At 42.5% G+C, this 14,597-nt stretch overlaps 1 protein-coding gene across 6 annotated transcripts in view; it reads right to left on the reverse strand.

The window, feature by feature from the left end:
* Window positions 1–14,597, reverse strand: part of RBMS3 (RNA binding motif single stranded interacting protein 3) — a 742,307-nt gene that overhangs the window by 458,604 nt on the left and 269,106 nt on the right. For 3 of the 6 annotated variants that reach the window (XM_061362644.1, XM_061362643.1, XM_061362645.1), the window contains exon 1: window positions 3,371–3,927. The exons of 2 other annotated variants lie outside the window; for them this stretch is intronic. In XM_061362644.1, coding sequence (XP_061218628.1) covers window positions 3,371–3,445 — 75 coding nt within the window. In that variant the 5' untranslated portion in view covers window positions 3,446–3,927. Of the gene's footprint in view, window positions 1–3,067; window positions 3,143–3,370; window positions 3,928–14,597 lie in introns of those variants that run through there. One more of the 6 variants, XM_061362646.1, reaches the window with a different exon arrangement.

The raw sequence follows: 14,597 nt of genomic DNA on the forward strand, positions 1-14,597 counted from the left end.
CTGCCCTTCATTTACAACAGTAATTAAAAATGTTTATTCTGAAATAAACTCCTACAACAACTGGACTCTGCTCTCAGGATCTGCCTAAAGAACTTCCAACACTGTACTTTCAAACTGCAATTGTCAGACAGCATCGTGCCAAAACAAGAAAAGGAACATTATGCCTTTCTTCAAACTCGGTGCTTGTACTTAAGAAACATATTAAATTCCTTGCACTTGTCTCTTAAAAATTATCCTACTCCCCCCCCCCCCCCCCCCCCCCCCCCCCATTTCATTTTTGGATAACAACAGGTTTGCTTAAACCTGCAATTAAAGTTTAAGCTTCATGGGGGCATCTGGTAATGAAGGAACACGAGTAAACTGGATAATAAGAGTGAATGTTCCATGTTCCACAAAAGGCCACGAAACACTAAAAACTTACAGCAATCAGACAAACATATGGAATCCATTTTTTCTATTTATAATTCCATCACCCATATAGCTATTCATTTACACCATCTCTGTGCAACAACGAGCTAGCTATGTTAGAAGACACAAACATAGACTGTACTCTGAGATCTTGAGCAGCCCTGTGCTCCCCCATGAGAAGGACATGATGTACAATAACACGGTACTTCTCAAAGAACAGAGACAACTTCTCCAAACAAGCCAAGCAAAAACAGCACTTCACCCAAATATTCTAGGGAACATGGATTTCCAAACTTTGTTGAACGTGCTGCCGCGCTGCATTTCACAAGTGGTACACAAATGCCATAAGAAAGACTAGAATTTCTTTCTTAATCATAAATAAATGGCACTCCCCCCTCAGCGTGCATGACTATGAGCGTAAGACAACATTCTTTCTGTAGAGCTGAATTCTGCCATGCAGCTTGTGGAAAACAAAAAGCCAGAATTCATAGGATGGCTGGAATCATACAGGAATCATCATATAAATACGTGCTGCTCCAATAGGTATGATAAAAGATACAGCTCTCCACCACAACACTATTTGATTACCTATTAGCTTTAGAAATACAATGCATCTAACTGCTTTAAAATGTCCCAGAAGCTGATGGCTAGCTTTAAAGTAACAAAATCCAGATGCTGCCTGTCTGCAGTACTCTATACTCTCAAGGTCTATAGAGGAGAAATACCTGTACATGTGTGTCTACATACATGTATTTATATGTTTATTATTTAGGTTTTATGTATGCACTTAACTGTGGAGCAAGGAAAATAAGAAAAATTGCCACATAAAAATGCATCACCAATTTGAAATTTTACCTGTTCTTCCAGTAACAGTGCATGTGTGCAAAGACAGATGCACACAACTTTTCACAGGGTTGATAATTTTATATACCGGCTATAAAAGTGGTTTAATTTATTTTTAAAGCAACGACTTAAAAAAAAAACTATGGTACCAAAAAGCTATCGTTACTATTTTAAGCCCAAATACAAGGTTAACTTTCTCAAAAAGCTTATTTTACAAAGTTTAAAAATAAGCAAAAAAAAAAAAAAAAAAAGGAAAAGGGAAATAAAAAAAAATAAAAAGTAAAAAAAAAAAAGTCTGGCAAAATGTAAGCTACGTGACTAAAAGGCATGGAATGTCCAATATTTCTCCTCCAATACTCGAGGCTATTGTTCTTTCAAAAAACCACCATCAATTGTTTCATGTCCTTGGCTTGCCAGGTTTTGAGGAATAGCATCAGTCTGTGTCCCCCAATCCCCCAAACAGTTAAAGCTATAGGCAGTATTGCAGTCAAGCTAGTGACGGGCTGCTGCTGCAACAGCAACAATACACACTAAATGGTCACAAAGGTAAAATGCAATTTGGATCGACCTTGAAAGGAAAAGAGGGGGGAAAAAACCCAAATCAAACAAAGCAATGCACCACCCAATATAAATCGGGCCAAAATACAAAATTAAAAAAGTCTAAACTTTAGACATAAAAAAAAAAATCTGCACAACACAAGAAACAGCAGAGCAAAGAAGTGAGAGATAACCCTGCCATGAATTACAAGGCTGTAATCATACTGAGTGGTTCTGGTGTCATTGCAACTTCAACCAGCCTGAATTGCCATTTTTACAATTAGTTAATTTATACAATGCGGTAGGGCTATAAACATTAACGGGAAAGTAATTTTTATTGACAAGGAAATACAATTTATCCTTTCAGGATTGCAGCCAGATCAACATGCTTAAAACCAAAAGTCTGGAGAAGTCAGCCTCCCCTGTGGCACTTCACCACACACAGACGCACATGTCAAATGTCCCATGTGTTAGATTTGCCACAGAAGCACAATGTGTGTATGTGTATGATATGGCACACATGTATGCACCCTGCCTATTCCCCCCTCCCCCCCAAAGGACGTTCATTATTGACTTAAACTGTTAATCTGTGGGGGTGAGGTCACGCTTCAGAACAGTATCCCCTCCCCCCCCCCCCTTTTTTTTCTTTTCCTATATGCTTCGGGTTTTTTTAAATGCAGTGTTCTAACAGGGTTTGCACGCTTTCAGTTTAGGGCTTTCTTTTGTTACTGTCCCTTGGTCACACAGGAAATCTTTTCAGAGAGCTGACTATTATACAGTGGCATTAGAAAAATAAAGCTTTAATTAACTAACTCATGGCCAGGTAGCACCAACTTCCCTCAGTCTCTTTAGGAGACACAGGCCTGCTTTCCAGTCTGCTAGCATTTTAAAAATTATTAAGGTAAAAAATAAAGGAAGAGTCCGCGCTTGGATACACTCTCCAAAAGTAGCTCCCCTCTATTCCTAAACCTTTTAAATACAACCGAGTACAGCCGTATCATCCTCAATATGGAATTAAATATTAAAAGAAGTGCAAAACACTGAAACAAACTCCGCCAGATTTACACTCGGTTAGCTCCAAGCTCTCCTCCGAGCTCCACAGCATCTCCTCCTCAGCTGATTAAAAGTTTGAGTTGCCACAGACAGCTTTTCTAACAGCAAAATGCTTTTAAGCTCCGAATAGACTGCAGAGATCACTGGAAGAGCCACCAAAACCAGTGTTTTGTGCCTGATACTGACCAGAGCAATCTTTATCCCATGCCACAAGTAAACACACTACCTGCCCCGTGTTACGATAGCGTTAACCGCAGCGGTCTCCCCAAACAATAAAAGGAATTAGCCGACGCCGGCAGCCCTTGGGGAAAAATAAATAAATAACACAAAATAAAGACAGACACGAAGAGCAGGACAGACAGTAACCTTTCTGCCTCTCTCATGCCTGCCTTCTGCCTATCAGCTCGGCTCTGCGTGACACCGAACCCGAGGAAGCGCCGGGAAAATCGCCGAAGAGGCGAGGCGAGCCCGCAATTCGCGCCGCTCCCTTCCCATCACCCGCCGAGCGCCCGGCCTCGCCGGCCCCTACCTTGGTTTGGAGATAGTGGGGGTAGTAGTAGGTGTACTGGGGGTACATTGGCTGCTGGTCCAGGCGTTTGCCCATGTAGCTGGAGTCCTTCTGGCTGGTGCAGGGAACTCGTTGGCAGGGTGTAGTGCCCCAGGGCCTTTCTTCCTTTCACGCCGCTATTCCTGACAGCGCGGGCGACTGGGGAGGCTGCCGAGACTTCCTCGCCGTCTACCGCGCGTTACTTCCAGAGCAGCCAAAAACGCGCCCGCACGCACATATACGTGTGTGTGTGAAGAGAAGGGGGTGGGTGAGCGGGGCGGGTGGAAGCCCCTGCCCGGCTGCCCGCGGCGGAGCAGCCCGCCTTCCCCGCTGGCGGCAGCAAGCGGCGTGCCTCCGGCGGCGGTGCCCGCTGCCCGGCTCGGGAGGGAAACGTCCTGCGAGAGGAGCCGGGAATATAGTCCAACTCCAAGCCTCCGCAGAGCCGCTCGCTGGCTCTCCTCGTTCTCTCCTCGGCTCGCCCCGCGCTCGAGCCCTCCCCTCTCGCTCCCCACCCGCCCCCCTTCCAACGGGAAAAAAAAAAAAGAAAAAAAAAAAGAAAAAGGAAAAATTAAAAAAAAGGAAAAAAAAAGAAAAAAAAAAAGAAAAAAAAGGGGGGCAGGGAAGAGCCTTCCCCAGCCTAGTTGCCACTGCCTCCCTCACGGAGTGACATGGTGCTCAGGGTTTGTCCTGTCTTTCATTCAAACCCCCTCCGCTCCGCGCCACCGGTGGGAGGGACCTCGGCGCGCCGCTCCCCCGGGAGGTCGGCGCAGGCCACGCGGCCGCCTCCGCGCCCCCGCCGCGCCCGCTGTTCCTAGCGCCCCGATGCCGGCCTCCCTCAACCCCTCAGCCCTGCAGGCTGAGGCCCCGCGGGAGAGGGGAGCGGGGAGCGCCGGAAAGCGGCTGTGGGACTCGGGAAAGCCTGCCGGCGGGGGAAGAGAGCCCCACGGCGCCTCGGGTTTGATTTTGTATTATATTGTTTGGGTTTTTAAGCAGCAAGAAGGGGAAGGTCATGGAGCACGGGCGCCGAGCGGGAAAGTCGTCGTCGTCGTCCTCCCCTTTACCCCCCTCCGCATAACTACTCCACACCGTCATTCGGCATTTGGCGGAGGGGCGACCCGGGGCCAGACATATTAAATACATACTTTGTCAGCCCGCTTATATAAGACTCGGCTTATTTAAAGTTCGAACAAAATGGAGGAAGAGGGTAAAGAGGCAACTCACCCTGCCTGACTTATGGGGGGGCCTTCGGCCAGACGTATGAATATTCCACAGTGCCTAACAAAGTTACCCGCTGCTCTGGTTGACCCCCCTGAAACGGCCGAGCTCCCCGGACCGCAGCAGCAACCCCGCAGCCCAGGCCCAGGTGTGAGACCCGCACCCGGCCCGGAGCAGCACACCTGCCGCAACACCCAGGACCTGTGTCAGCCCCGCGGCCACAAACGTATTTGGCCTCCGACAGATTCGGAGGAAGAGTTTGTCTTGCAACGGGACTATAAATTACTAATAAAAAAGTGCGGGAATAACAAAATGTTTCCTCTTGTGCGCAAATCACAGCGTTTATCTCCCTCTTTCTTTTAAATCACTTATTCCTTTAACATATCATCAGATTCCTGGGCCTTTCTACAGCGGCTTTGCCTAGTTATACTTTTTTTTTTTTTTTTTGAGGGGAGGGAATAATGTGGGCATCAGTTTCTTTTTGTTTTTATTTAAATCCTCAGTAGTAGTGCAGCAGGATTGTCAGCTGCTGTATTATCAACCAAATTGCTCCAGAAAAAAAAAATTAAAAATATAAAAAGAATTTCTTTAAAGGGACACTTCTCAAGGCTGGTAGAGCTAAAATTAGACTTGCCAGCTGTGTTTTGGTTTGTGGGCACGTGCTTGCACATGACAGGAACATGGAAATATCACGCTTTACTCTGGCAGTTTGCTGTTTTCGTAAGCAGAGGGTTTCGTTACGGATTACTATAACTGCCCCATAGCCAGTGAGTTCATAGGAAGCCATACACACATGCTCAAAACACTGCCCATGCATCTGTGTGAAATCAAGCATCAATAATTATTAATTACTATTTAGGTACCACTCCTGTATCATACATTGGAACAACATGCCATGCATACACAGGTATTTGCCCCTCCTATTTCAGGAGAGAAACTTCTGCAGAGTGCTCTGTTCCCGGGGCTCTGCACAGGCATTAGCTGGGAGTTCTTGCACATCCAGAGAAGCACAGTGGAGCACATTGCTCCAGCTTCCGAACCTGCTGAAATAGATTCAGAAGAAAGGACTGGTTGAGTAAACTCAATTACTAATTGAGTAAACTAAGTATTTCCAATTCCTACTTAAATCCAAGCTGGTCAGGACTGTGTGGTCACTTGGAAGCTCAGAGCAGAGGTGAATGAAGAAGGAAGATAGGAATGGGAGAAGCCCACAGTTCCCATCTCCCAGCCCTATGGTATATATTGCTGCTTAGCTTTAAAGACATTGCATCTCATGGTAGTGACATGAGTGATACTCCAGTGATACTCTTGCTTATGCTCTTTTTTTTTCTCCCCTCCCTCTGCTTTTCCCAAGGGTGAAATAGACTGTTTGAGGGTTGGTATCTGCAGAAGTGAATAGGGATTACTTGACGGTACAGTGATACTTCGAGCCTGACAACTTTCAGACTGTTCTTTCAACTGCCAGAATTAAGTTGTTGTGCTTCTCTCCCCACCTTCTCACTTCTCCCTCAGGATATTAACGCAGTTTTTCTTGTTAAGTGGTTTGCTTGTAGAAGTGCATGTAACCAGATTTGGGGGAAGAAAGAACCTATGTGTACAGGGTGAAAGAAAAAAAAAAATACTGAGGAAGTAGACAACTATGCATTCTGACCAAGAGATCTACCTGAACATGAAAGGCTTATTGTGGTCATTATTTTAAGGCCAGGAAGGACCGTTTTGGCTATGTCACCTGACTACTGAGAGTATTTCACATCATGCCATAAAATTTCAACACAAGATTTCAACACACCTCCGTCAGACACACTGGCCAGGAGCACCAGCAGTTCTCACAACTAGAAGAGGGTCAGGAGCTGCAGGAGAAGCCAGACTCTTAACTTGCGTAGGTAACAGCTCCACTTCCCTCCTGCTCCCTCCCAGCAAGTCTTATATGCACAGATGGTTTGCTTTTCCCTTTTCACCTGTAATCCTGACAAGGTGCTGAGAAGCATCTACTGTTTGTTCTGAGTGCTCAGCACCTTGCATGTCTCAGCCTTTGGAGATGCAAGATAGAGTGGAGGCAGCAAAAATAGGAATTCAATATAAAAGAGTAAGGGCCAAGGGGAGAAGTCGGGAGGCAATACAGCATAGCAAAAATGCAAATGAGCAGCCACAAAAGCAGATTTAGATAGCACACAGCCTCTGAACAAATGCTAGTGCTGGAAAATGGAAAATTTCCATTTGCAAAATACAGACATCAAAAAGATCATCTGTGACTTGGGAGCACACTGTTTAAATAGAATCCCCTTCATTTTCTGGCCTGTGCATTTGAATAACCGAATCCACTTGCAAAACTGAAATAGCAGTTTGCCTACTGAGTGTTAAGTATAAATGTTCCTCAAAAGAAAAGACAAGCTGTTCGATCCCAGTGAGCAACAGCAAAAAAACTTCACAACTTTTTTCCCTCTTATTGGAGGCTTGTTATCAATCCCAAGCGAGGCCCACTCCCAGGAATCCAGCGAGCAAGCCAAGTTGCAGCACACCTGCAAGGGTACTGCTGCCTCTTGTGATGGCAGCCTGGTGGGAGACTCACAAGACAGGCAAGCAATAAGGATCTCTTGAACAGGGAATTTAGAAAAGAAACTCAGCAAAAACCAAAGCCGTGGACACAAAACCTAGAGTTAACTGACAGGGGAAAAAAAAGAGACTGCTTCTCCTGGCACCCTGAAGCACAGAAATTACATATGTTTGGATGTATTTTTACTTTTCAAAAAAATGCAGATTTCTTCATTCATAAAAAGTGATTTAAAAGAAAAAAGTGGACACCGAGTAGAAGAACGTAATGCAGAGGCTGTTATTTGCTAAAATACACTTCTACTTACACTTCTTTCTTTCTGCCTATCCTATCAAGACCTTCTAAAGTCATGGGTATCAGCATCAGGGAGCAATTCAAACATTTTCAAGCTCCTTCCTCTTGAGAAGCAGCAATACATATTCTAGAAATATTAACTTCTGAGACAAAATTATGTCAAAATTGTCTAAAAGTCAGGACTAGGGAAAATTGGCTTGTTGAGAGCAGAAATACAGCTGCCACCACCTAAAGCAGTAGAATAGGTTAAAGAAAAAAAAAGAACAACAATTATCTCAGGCTTATGTTTTTCACACTGTCTCTCTGCTTTTATTCTCTCTATTTACTCATTAAAGCTATTTCAAAGGAGACCATAGTGATGCTTGACAGCTTGTTTACAATGGGTTACAAGAAGAATACTGATTTTATTTCTAGATCTGTCAGCTCCTTCAGTCCAGGTACCTTAAAACTATATTGAAGAACACTGAATCTTGTTATTTAATAGTTCATTTATCAAGCTGATTTGCCTAAGGATAGCTAACTGAATTTCTAACAAGTGATATATCCTGGTGCAACCATCAGTACAGCATGTGAGAAGGTGGGGGAAAAAAGACACACAAAAAAACCCCGATCAAACACTTTGCTTAACAACGACAGCATTAAGTATCTGGGATCAATGAAATCTCTCTGTAGTGGAAGATGGCACCATTTTCAGCTTCCCTCTCACAAGAGGGTGGCTTTCACCACACACACACCTCCCCTGCCTGGAGAGCCAGGTTTGGTCTCCACTCTTCAGCACTAACCATCAAAGCACCACAAAGTCCAGAATTAGGCACAGCTACAGATGGCCTAAAATAAATCTGGAAGAGTTAATGTACGGGATTTGGGACAACAGCAAAAGCTTGGCATTTATCTGCCATTAAAGTTTATTATTCTTCCCTTTATCATCTTCTGTCTTAATACTGTGGTTCAGGTATTTCCATTGGTCTACTTTTACATAAAGGCCCAATCTTAAAGGAAATCTTCAGACAGCAGCAGAGTGAAAAATTCTGGGGGAAAGCAAACAACAGTGAGCATTCACTGATACCAAACCGTTTGTGTTTTCCATCTAATATAATCTCTTGCATAAGCAAAAGAAACTAGCAGCCAACTCTGTGTTAAAGTCCTCTTTCTGCAGACGCTAATGGATGCAACCAAAGTAAATTATCTTATCTTACTCTTTTGTCTGCAGTCTGTTCCCTACGCATTTCAGAACCCTTGCAAGTGTTAATTCATTCTGTGAGATGGAAAAGAATTAAGTAACATGACCAATAAACAGCAAGGCCCCAGCTGTCACAAAGAATGGTGGGTTCCTCTCCACAAACCCTCATTGCATGGTAAAAGCCAAAGCAAATACAACTAACAGAGAAAAGGACTGGTACTTCCTTTCAGATCTGGAGGAGATTCATGGGGAGATAAAGCAAAGGGATATCAGAGAAATGCAACATGAAGAAATAGAGAGCAACACTGACTGTAGCATATCACAGTGTATCCTCAAATAGGATCACATATCAATAATCTAGGGCTTTCAGAAAACACCAGGATTGTACACAGGCTAGTACACATGCCTTTCAAAGGTGGTATATTCTATAGCATCTCTATATCACAAGTTAGTACATATTGCTTCTGGTCTTGAGTGTAAACTCTTAGGATAAAAATGTCAAACAAACCCCCAAACAGTAAGAGGACTAACCAAAGCCATTTCACTCTCACAGCGTATTAATTTAACGCTACTAGTATTAGATGTGGTATGATTTCAGAGGGATAAAATTCTCCACTTCATACCTTCCTTCCCTCCAAAGTCCTGCTTGCTAGCCACCAATTCCCCCCCCACACACACGTCCCGTTTACTTAAAATCAGATTGTAATCAGGGAACATGAGATTTTTTTTCTTAAGGAAGTTTATTTCTGAAGGTAATATGGAGACATAAATATGCTACCTGTTTACTGAGACCCATAAACACATGAACACAGGCAATTAATTGTCACTGGACCAGTGAACATGGAAAATCCTAGCTTTTTAGGGCATGTTTAACTAAATGTTCACCCATCATGTACTGAATTACTTAGTGAGATATTAATTTTGTGCTCCAGCTGAGGGTAATCACAGAACAAACTGGCATTATTCCAGTTGCTCTATGAAATTACAGCAAGGGTAAGCTTAAGAACAAAGGCCAGCAGGAGCCGAGCCTCTCAACTTGAAAGGAATTATCTTTTCCTCTAATTGAAGTGAGGGCTGTTTTATTTTGTTTTTTCTTTCCTTCCTCTTGCTAAATTTCCAGCAACACTCCTTGGCAGAAGGTCTCTTTGCGATGAGGTTATCATGGTTAAAGGCCAGGAGCAGAGCCTCATCTGCCTGGGAAAGCTTACTAACATAACTGCACCAGCATCCTCGACAGCTGGAGTTGTGCCGCATAATGCTTCATGTGGGCACTCTTACCCGAGGGAGCAATTACACTGGTAAATGCCCCTATTTACCTAAACCCAGAAAGACTTGAGGTTTGGGTCCTCTTTTTCCTGCTGGTACTGCCCCTGACCTACACCATGACCTTGGACAAACCACTTTTTCCTCCCTCCCTTCTGTCTGTCTCACAAGCTTCGACTGGAATCTCTGTAGTGAGAACAATCTCTATGTTTTTACAATATCACAGGGGAACCTCCATTTTGGTAGGGCACCAAAACAACACATCATCAAAAATCTGTAACAACGTATGTAAACAGCTTGTTCTCCAACCATCCAGACAGCTGCTGTTAAGAACTTAACTCACAGGCTGTGGCATTTTTATGCATGGGAAAAAATTAACAATAGGCAAGAATAGAGGGTCATTTCAGGCTACATTCCATCGCTATCAAATATAATACTTGCTGCTTTCTCCATACTTAGCCTTCCCAGCATGCCAAGACACATTTCTTCTTGTCTCTTTCATATCTGGCAGGCTTGTTTGCCCGCTAACCTCTTGAGCTAATGCTGGCTGTAAATAAGGCCTGAAAGAGCCTTCAATAATAATTTCTATTATATCGGCTAATAAACCCCCTTCTAAAATGCAGTATAATTATGGGACTACCCTTGCAATTTAGTCCAAAACTAAATTCAAAAGTGTTTGTAAAAATACTTTGACATTATGACTATTGAAAATGTTACGGTTTTGACAAAGTATGACCATTTTTTCAATTTAGTTCAGATTTTTATTTTTGATTTTTTTCATACAAATTTTGCCTTGATCCAACTGCAATAAAAATTTCTCTATGTGGTCCCCTTCAAGAAGGACAAATTGAAGTCTAAAGAAGTCTCTAACATGATTTCCAAAATATCTTAAGCAAAACTTTTCTTTTTTTCTCTACACATGTAGGAAAATATAGTTTAGGAATTATACAGATTAAATGCCACTATTTAAACCAGTCTCTAGGGAAATGTGTTCATCAGTTGTTTAGTTTTAATTGAAATTCATGCCTGAGAAAAGCAATCTGAACTTTAGCTTACCCCAGTAAGCCCTACAGTAACTCAAGAGTCTATCCAGACCAAAGTATTTCATAAATAAAGAAAAAATACAGCTTACGAGAAACTGCAATCTTTGGCCATAACAAAATGCTGTGCTTCTCCTTCTCACCTAAAACCTATCAGAAAGTGAAGTGAAAAGCTCGTAAAAACGCTAAGACTTCTAGTGCCTTGTTATCAGCATGTAAAGCTTCCCTGTGATATTACAAGAAAAATTATAAGTGTCCACTAAATATGGAATCAAAAGATTGTGCATAATGATTCCCAGCAGAGGGGGAATTTCCAGCTCTCAAATTCTGTCTCAGACAGAGAGGGAGAAAATGCATAGCAAATGGAGAAGTACAGTACTTAGAATTGGGTAAAAGGTTCCACGTGCAGGTAAGCTGGAGACTTGAACCAGTTCTCCTTTTTTTCAAATCAGTTGTCTTTTATAGGAATAATAGCATTTTTTGTAATGGACAGCTTCCATTTACCACAGAACCAATGCAACCTGCCATACAAAATCAAACCTTATGTCACGCCAGATTACTGTGCATCATAACCGAAGAAAATGTCTTGAACTGAATATATTTGGCTCAGGAAATCTGTATTTTGTCAGCTGCAGTATAGCTCATTGTCCATTAAACAGTACCAAGCCCATTCTGAACAGAGCACTCTAGGAATGCTTAAACTCCCAATCCTATACTTGTCAACTTTCCAGAGCAAAAGGGAGGGTGATACCTGACATCTAACAAAAACAGAGTTAGGACTGCCACTTTCCTGCACCACAGAAATTCTTTGGGTAAGAGATAATTTGTTTCCTGCAAACAGGCAATTGCTAATTATAGCTCAAATCTTCCCTCTTTTTTTCTTCCACCACTTTTTTTCTTCTTCTTACTCCCCTCCCTGGTGCATCTTTTCTTCAGTCTTGTTCATCAAGTGTCTTTTGCCTTAAAAAAAAAAATCTCATCAAATCTCTACATTCTCCTTCATCTAGAAGTTATCTGTTTTGAGAATAATTTGCCTGTCATCTTTTATATATTCCAGCTGGGGTTTTTAATAAAGCACAGGGACTCAAGGCTACTGTATTTTTATTAGATGGTGGAAACTTTATAATGATTTCTATTCACATTCAGCAAACGCTCTCCTCTATTGTTCTACCCTATTCACCTCTCCCAACATTCTATTCCCAAATCATTTTTACCCTGTAATCCTTCATCCATTTTGCCTCCTCTTCATTCGTGTCCCCACCTAACCCCTCTCTTGCCAGCACAAGTACTTTCCTTTTCTTAACCTTTTCTCCATTCTTTTTTTTTGTTGCCCTGATTCCTCAGTCACAGATGCTTTAGGCTCTGCTGATATTTTTTTACTTATGTTACATTTCTTTGCATGTAGAACCAAAATATTCAAGAGGGGGAAAGGGGAGAAGACACCAGTAAGCTATTCTTTTTAACATGGAAATCCATTCTGCTAGATTTGAAGAGAAAGCACTGCATGCCATAAACATCTAAACTCCTGTCAGCCAAGATGCCTCAGCAGGGTCATGGGCAGAGTTAGACAGCTTAAAACATAGTAGAAGGTAAGGATATTAAGTTAATTAATAGGGGAAGAACTGGGTCTCACAAACTGAGGATCCAATCAATCTCACCTCTTACTGACTTCTTTTCAGTAAAGGGATTTAAAGAAGTGTCTGCTTGGTATAGATGCACGCAGCTGTCCTCCTCATGATTGCAAGTTACATACCCCTGACATCAACACGTTTGTCTTTTCAGGATCCTATGGCAGCAAAACGTATCAGCTCAGAAACATAGAAACAGTCTTTGCCAAAGATTTCTCACCTCATATCCAAGAGGGTAAGAATGACAAGGAGAAAACACTACAAATGAGGAGGAGTGAAAGATGAATTCTTTGATACAGTTTTCCAGCTGAAATACCAACACAAAACCGGCTTGCAGATAATTTAAAGTTCTGCAATTCCGTACATTCCCACCAAGAAAAGGTAGATGTTTCTGTACTGTGAAGAGGTTGTAGGAGAAAAAAGCCCCAAACCATAATTTCATTTAATGTAGGAGTTGTACTTTAGCAATAGATATTTCTTTGTGCTAGTCATCTTATTTGAATGTTTTATGAGAAGGGCCAGTAGCATTCTGACTCTTATGGGAGTTTGACATTTTCTATTATATCAGACCTCCATTTGAGTGAACTATGGGTTTCTCAGTTCTCTGCCATTTCAGCTGAGTATTTCCATCCTGCATATCACATCTTCCCTTCAAATTCATGGTGAGAAGTTTCAGTCAAAGTGTTTGTCTTTTTCTTGTTTCTCAAGAAAGCTAAAAGGTTATTTTCCTGTGCTAGAATAAAGTGGTGCCAAACACAGGCAAAAATGCCCAAGCTCATCCAGCTTCTTCTCCTTGGATAGTGGCTGGAAGGAGCCCAGAGGAAGGTGAGGTCTCATGCTACATGTGGAAGAGGGACCTGAAATTTGGCCAGATGGGTGACTCCTACTGTTAAGGATCTGCCTTTTGCCTTTCTTGTGAAAACTTTCCCGATTTGGCCACATAAGAAACATTTGAAATCACATAGTCCCTGCATGCTAAGTAAATACTTCCCTCTTCCCTCTCAGCTTCCATAGACTTCTGCAGATGGATAGGGAATGGCACCAACCTCCCTCTTACCTGTGGGGAATTGTGCACACAGACACAGGAGGTGCACAAAGCCACGCTGGTCTCACCTAAGCAGCACAGCAAGAGGCAAGTTCACAGATATGATAGTTGCTGGCATCCAACTCTAATAGTAACATGGGTTAAATTGCATTATTTTTGCAATTACAATACTGCTGTGCCATTGGGGTATTGCCCATCACTCTCTGAGATGAGAAGTCAGGAAGGAGGGAGCACAAAAGCGGACTGGAAAGTAAAAGTGAGATATTCCTAGGTTATAGGGGGAGATGAAGACAATACATCAAAGCACTGGTGTTCTAAAAGTAGCCCAAGGTGAGTGAGTATTACAGTACAGAGTAGAGAAGAATCGAACAGGGAGCTGGAAATACCTATGCAGAATGGGATGTGAGATTAAGAAATGATTAAAATTAAAAATGAAAAAGCAGCAGTGATGGCAACCAGATATTTAAGAAGCAAATTGATTCAGGGGACTAGATAGGGCAAGAGAGGAGCCAAAATGGGTGAGAATGGAAGAGGGCAGAGACATGTAGAATCATAGAACAGTTAGGGTTGGAAAGGACCTTAAGATCATCTAGTTCCAACCCCCATGCCATGGGCAGGGACACCTCACACTAAACCATATCACCCAAGGTCTTATCCAACCTGGTCTTGAAGTATGAGGAAATGTATGAGGAAAGAAGAGAATAGTCCTTCCCCTCTGCATCCTGGCTGTAAACCCCAAATTCCTTATGTTAACCACTCCTCTGTTGTCAACAAGAATCATCTATGCCCATCTGCAAAACTATCCAGCCCCTTTTAGCACTAGTCCACGTAGACGATTAAAATCTAACACTGCCAGACTCTTCACCTCTCTGTGACAAATAGAAAGATTTCAAATTTGCTGACAGTGCATTTGTCATATATGCCATGGGATGGTATTTTCAGGTTATTTTTTTAGAAAGCTAAAACCTTTTTCCCACATAAATTAAATTAAAA

This window comes from Neopsephotus bourkii, unplaced genomic scaffold, assembly GCF_033783945.1.
Source record: "Neopsephotus bourkii isolate Nb327-2 ecotype Australia unplaced genomic scaffold, CSIRO-AGI_Nbou_v1 NB_1132, whole genome shotgun sequence".
NCBI classification, from domain to species: Eukaryota; Metazoa; Chordata; class Aves; order Psittaciformes; family Psittacidae; genus Neopsephotus; species Neopsephotus bourkii.